The 5,205-nt window shown below is 54.5% G+C and overlaps 1 protein-coding gene across 1 annotated transcript; it reads right to left on the bottom strand.

Annotated features, from left to right (window-relative positions):
* Nucleotides 1-279: 279 nt before the first annotated feature.
* On the bottom strand, nucleotides 280-5,045 carry ZIC2 (Zic family member 2). Its single transcript, XM_066545146.1, has 3 exons — nucleotides 3,982-5,045; nucleotides 2,083-2,246; nucleotides 280-1,887 (listed from the first exon to the last, which is right to left on the bottom strand). Exons 1-3 carry the CDS (start codon nucleotides 4,982-4,984, stop codon nucleotides 1,618-1,620), a joined length of 1,437 nt encoding a protein of 478 aa, XP_066401243.1. The 5' UTR covers nucleotides 4,985-5,045; the 3' UTR covers nucleotides 280-1,617.
* Nucleotides 5,046-5,205: the final 160 nt, after the last annotated feature.

Here is a 5,205-nt window from a genome sequence, read left to right as displayed (position 1 = left end):
TGAAAGTCATTTGGAGGATATGCATATCCTCCCTCACCCTTTTCTTTCAGCTCAGAAGCTTCACAAAGTTTTAGGGGCTTTTGTGGCCTTTTTTTTCTTTTTTCTTTTTTCCCCCCTTTTTTTTTTCCTTCTGGACGGGAGAGCCCAGCTGGAAGGAATCCTCCTCTTCCAGTAACCAGCGGAAGTTTTAAAAGCATTTGTTTTGCACTCGCCGCTCAGCCCATCACATACCTTACAGCAGGTTTTAGAGAGCCTTTGGTGTAAAAAGGAAACAGCTCATGCAGTTTCAACACGTTTTATTATATTTCTGTATGCATTACTCTCAAAACATATCACAAGAAATGATGAAACCACTTAAACCTTCAAATAAAAAATCTGAAACAGTTTATGCTCACAATTGTACATATTTATAGTTAAGAAACATTCTTTATAAATACTGTTTCCTCTGTAGCAAGTTAATACCATAATTTAATTACAAATGGATAAATATGGTAACAGGTATTTACAGGAGGAAGGGCGTTATTACGGAAAAGCTAACGGCACGACGTTTATTTTTCCTCACAATCTTCCGAACAGGAACTAACAAATTGAACTTGCAAAAGCACTAAAACATCACATGTAAACCCAGCTAACAGAAAAATACATTCACAAGCGTTGTTGTTTGTGTGTGTGTCTGTGAGTAACAGAATGGAGACTTTGGCACGGTATTTCTTCCCCAGTCTATAGTTGAAATGCAGTTTACAATCAAGTTGCTTCTTAAAAAGGAACACAATATTCAAGATATCACAATTACAAAAGAAACCATTTTTTTTTCTTCCACGTTACTTTTTTTTTTAAGGGATGAACTAAAAAAGGAGGAGAGAAGGAAGTGGGGAGGGAGAGCTGGAGAAAAGAAAACAAGTCCATCACTTTCTCGGGAAGGGAGAAAGAGGGGGAAAAAAGAAAGATTAAAAAAAAAAAAAGAAGAAGAAGAAGAAGAAGAAAGGGACCAATCTGCGGTTTACAAACGGGACGAACTTCTATACACCGACAATCCAGGAAAACCTCGTTCCCCACCTCGCCGGAGGAAGGAGAGGGCCGCTATATACACAGTTCGTGGGACGGGAGGGCGCTGGCTGCTCCGGGCGGGGAGGCGCGGGGACCAGAGGAGTTTGAGTCTCTGATCTTTTGTCTGAAGACTCCAGAGGGAGAGTTTCTTTCCGCCGGCTTGGGAAGCTTTTAGCTGGGTGATGTGTTGGTGAAGCATGGGGATGTTTTGCTCTCTCTCTCTCCTTTCCGTTCCGCCGTTGATTTACTCATTCTCTTACGTTTTTTTCAGCACGTAGTTTTTGGATTTTTTTTTTGCTGGTTCAAAATGTTTTCAAAAAGAAAAAATCCAACCAGAAAAAAAGGGAAAAAAAAAAAGAAAAAAAGACGCGAAGGCGGGAGGGTATGGGGAGATGAAGGCCCCCTGTCCCCATCCTGCTCGGCCGTCATTTCGCTGCCAGCGGGTGCGGCGGCATCTCCCGGCGCGTCTCCGGCGGGCTCGCTCGGTCCCTCCTGCCCGCCGCCACCGCCACCGCCGCCGCCGGGGCGGGGAGGGCGCGGCGGGGCCGTGCAGAGCAGTCCGGCGGGGCCCTACACGTACCACTCGTTGAAGTTGGAGGAAAGGCCGCTGTGGCCGCCGCCGCCGCCGCCGCCGCTGCCGCCGCCGCCGCCGCCGCCCCGGTGCACGGCGGACACGGCCGCCGCCGCTGCCGCCGCCGCCGCCGCCGCCGCCGCAGGGGAGAGGTTGTTGGTGCTCTGCGACTCGGCGCTAGGGGACACCAGCCCCGGGGGGGTGGAGGACTCGTAGCCGGAGCTGGCGGCCGGGGAGGATTCGGAGCCTTGCGGGGACGACTCGTGCACCTGGGGGGCAAAGGCAACACGGCCGGGTGGAGGGGGGATGGCGAGGCCGCGGCCGCCCCCCGGGCGCGCCCCCCGCCGCCGGCCCGGCCCTCCGCCGCCCCCGGGCCCCGCGCCCGCCGCCCGCCGCCCCGTCGGGGCGCCCGGCGCGGGGCGGCCGCCCTCCCGCCTCCCGCCGCCGGCTGCGGGGCCGGGTACCTTCATGTGCTTCCGCAGGGAGCTGGGGTGCGTGTAGGACTTGTCGCACATCTTGCACAGGTAGGGCTTATCCGAGGTGTGGACGTGCATGTGCTTCTTGCGGTCGCTGCTGTTGGCGAAGCGCCGGTCGCAGCCTTCGAACTCGCACTGGAAGGGCTTCTCCCCTGCAAGAGAGCGGCGCAGCAGCGGGGTGAGCGCGGCCGCCCCCGCGCAAACCCCGCACAGCCCCGCGCCGAGTTTCCCCGCCCTCGCCCTCCTCTCCCGGTCGCTTCGTGCAGCAGCTTCCCAAAGGAAGGGCCGGGCGGCTGCGTCCCGGTACCCGCAGCGCCGGAGCGCCGCGTCGCTCACGCCTTGCCCTGAAGCGAGGCAACCCCCGTCCCCCAGCTGGTTTTCCTACCAAAACCCCGGGGATGTCCCCATCCCGGCATCTCGTCTGATTTTATTTCGGCCGGTGCCGACACACATAGCCAGCCCCGAAAGAGATTGAAGAAGAAAGACGATTAAAAAAAAAAAAAAAATGAAGCAAGCATCACCGAGCCGTTTCGCCTCGGTACCAAATCCGCTATCCTGTTAAACTGGAAACCATTACCGACAGATTTAAGGCCGGGTATATTGTTTCGTGTATGGATATTCGAGATAAACGCACATCCGCTGGGAAAACTAAACGTCTGTAAAATACTTCATTTAATTTTCATAGGGATTCCTCTCGCCCGACTGCCAGGACTCCAAATGCCGGGGAGTACTTTGGAGGTGAGAACTCCACATTCCCCCGCCTTTGGAGGGGAAGCATTTAACATTAGATTCCATTAGCACCTAAATTGTTTCTTAAAGACATCCGCTCAGATACAATGACTTCAGTGCGGGCATCTCATGCAAATACATTTCTCAAATTTTAAACCTTGTTAAAGCTCGTCTCGCACCTCGCATCGGGCTTAGCACTTGAGAAAACAATAGGCCTCGAGATTTTTAGCCTTTCTCCGGGTAAATATTTGGAGTGGAAGTCGCTAAAATATTTGGCCGTCTTTTATGAAATAGTCTGGCACGGTTTGAGCCGGCAGGAGTAGTAAATGAATAATAGATGAGGCGGGAGGATGCGTTTATTTTTGTTACCCTTCGGCTCAGGCGATTTTCCATCAGGAAAGCCCGAACTCCCTCGACCCTCTTCCACCTGATTTGGGTGGAAGTTTCCGAACTTCAAATCCTCTGTTCCCTATTACATAATTTAATAAACTGTTGCAAAAACACCTTAAATCACATCGAGTGAGACTTTAAAAACAATTTTTTTTAAATGAGAAAATTTTATTGCCTTGCTCACACCATTTAAATTTAATGGAAAACATTCCCAGAAAGGGACTTTTTGCCACTTCTAACGGGATTTAGGACTAATGATTGATTTTGCACGTATTTATATAGTTTCTCTGAGTATCCATAAATAAAAGCCATGCTCACAAGCGCTGAAGTTGTATGCAAATACGTTGCACAGAGCAAATGACTAAGGCGTTTCAGATGGCTGGATGGATGGATGGACGGACGGATGTCTTCCCCTATTTTAGCAAGACGGCAAAATTTGGTTCGCGCTGTATTCCGCGTTTCTGCGGAAAGACTCCGCTGAACCTCAGCACGAATCTACAGCTCTCATTCCCAAATGAAAACAAATCAGTTAAATATCCTTTCGAAATCTGCAATGGAGGGGGGTGTATGCTGCTGGGGAAGAAACCAAAACAAACGCAGCCATGTGATGGAGAGGGTTAAAAAAAAATAAACTGGAGGCTTATTTTATCACCCTCCTAATTTAACATCACTCTGTCTGAGTATCTATCAGTTTACACATATATATATATACACGCATATATAGGCACGGGCAGAGGGAGGAAATGTGGCGAAAGAAACCCGAATTACCTGTGTGCGTCCTTTTGTGAATTTTGAGATTTTCTGATCTGGCGAAAACTTTTCCGCAGCCAGGGAAGGGGCAGGGGAAAGGTTTCTCTCCCGTGTGCACTCGGATATGATTGACCAGTTTGTATTTCGCTTTGAAAGGTTTGCCTTCGCGGGGACACTCCTCCCAGTAGCAGACATGGTTGCTCTGCTCGGGTCCCCCAACGTGCTCCACCGAGACATGGGTGACCAACTCGTGCATGGTGCTGAAAGTTTTATTGCAACTTTTTTTGGGGTTGTTCAGCTGTTCGGGATCGATCCACTTGCAGATGAGCTCTTGCTTGATGCACTGCTGCCGCATGTAGCGGAAAAAGGCACCTGGGTGGTGGTGGTGGTGGGCTGCCATGTTCATGCCCATATTCATATTCATGGGGCCGTACTGGTTGTGCAGCTGAGCCGCCGAGTAAGGGTCAGTCCTGGGGCTGGAAACCTGGCGGTACTGATCCGACCGGGCGAATACCTCCCCCGGCAAGCCCAGTCGCATCTGCCCGTTGAGAACATTTTGGGAGGCGTGGGGACCGTGCTGGTCGTGAATGCCCGGGAAGAGGAGGTGGCTCTGAGCGTCCGTGTGCGGGTGGTGCAGGCTGCCGGCCGCAGGGCCGAAGATGCCGTGCTGCCCGCCGGCCGGCGACGAGTCCCCGAAGCCCCGGCTGCGAAACAAGAAGTCCCGGGTAGAATTGAAGGGCGTCCCGGAGTAGGAACCGACATGAGCGGCGTGGGGGCCCAGGGCGGCGGCAGGGTAACCGGGCGCCTGCGAGGTGAACGCCGAGCTCTGCCCGGGGGAGAGGTCGTGGGCGCCGGCGTTGAGCTTGAAGGCGCCCATGTGCGCCGCCGCCGAGTCCACGAAGCTGTTCTGCGCCGCCAGGCTCAGCTCCCGGTCCTGCATCTCCGCCGCGGCCGAGTGGTGGTGCCGGGCGAAGGTGCCCACTCCGAGGGCCGGGAACTGCGGGCCGGCGTCCAGCAGCATGGTCCGCGCCGCTCCGGGGACGCAGCCGCTGCCGCCGCTGCCGCCTCCCCGCTACAGCCTCCGCCTCCGGGCTGCCGCCGCCCGCCCGCCCGGGCGCGGGGCCGCCGCCGCTCTGCTCCGCTTTCCCCCGGCAGCCGCCGCGTCCCCCCGCCGCCGCCGCCGCCGCCCGCGCCCGCTCCGGCCCGATGCCGCCGCAGCCGCCGCCGGCGGAGTCGTATCCG

Source organism: Molothrus aeneus, chromosome 2 (assembly GCF_037042795.1).
Source record: "Molothrus aeneus isolate 106 chromosome 2, BPBGC_Maene_1.0, whole genome shotgun sequence".
Classification (NCBI taxonomy): Eukaryota; Metazoa; Chordata; class Aves; order Passeriformes; family Icteridae; genus Molothrus; species Molothrus aeneus.
The sequence above is the reverse complement of the archived record's forward strand: the minus strand, read 5'-3'. Positions and strand labels throughout refer to the sequence as shown.

Excerpts from the sequence above, each read along its gene's own strand:
- ZIC2 (XM_066545146.1), bottom strand. The coding sequence starts at position 4,984 with ATGCTGCTGGACGCCGGCCCGCAGTTCCCGGCCCTCGGAGTGGGCACC. Across the intron at positions 2,247-3,981 it reads TCACAAAAGGACGCACACAG|GGGAGAAGCCCTTCCAGTGC; the intron begins GTAATTCGGGTT and ends GCTCTCTTGCAG. Across the intron at positions 1,888-2,082 it reads CCCTGCGGAAGCACATGAAG|GTGCACGAGTCGTCCCCGCA; the intron begins GTACCCGGCCCC and ends TTTGCCCCCCAG.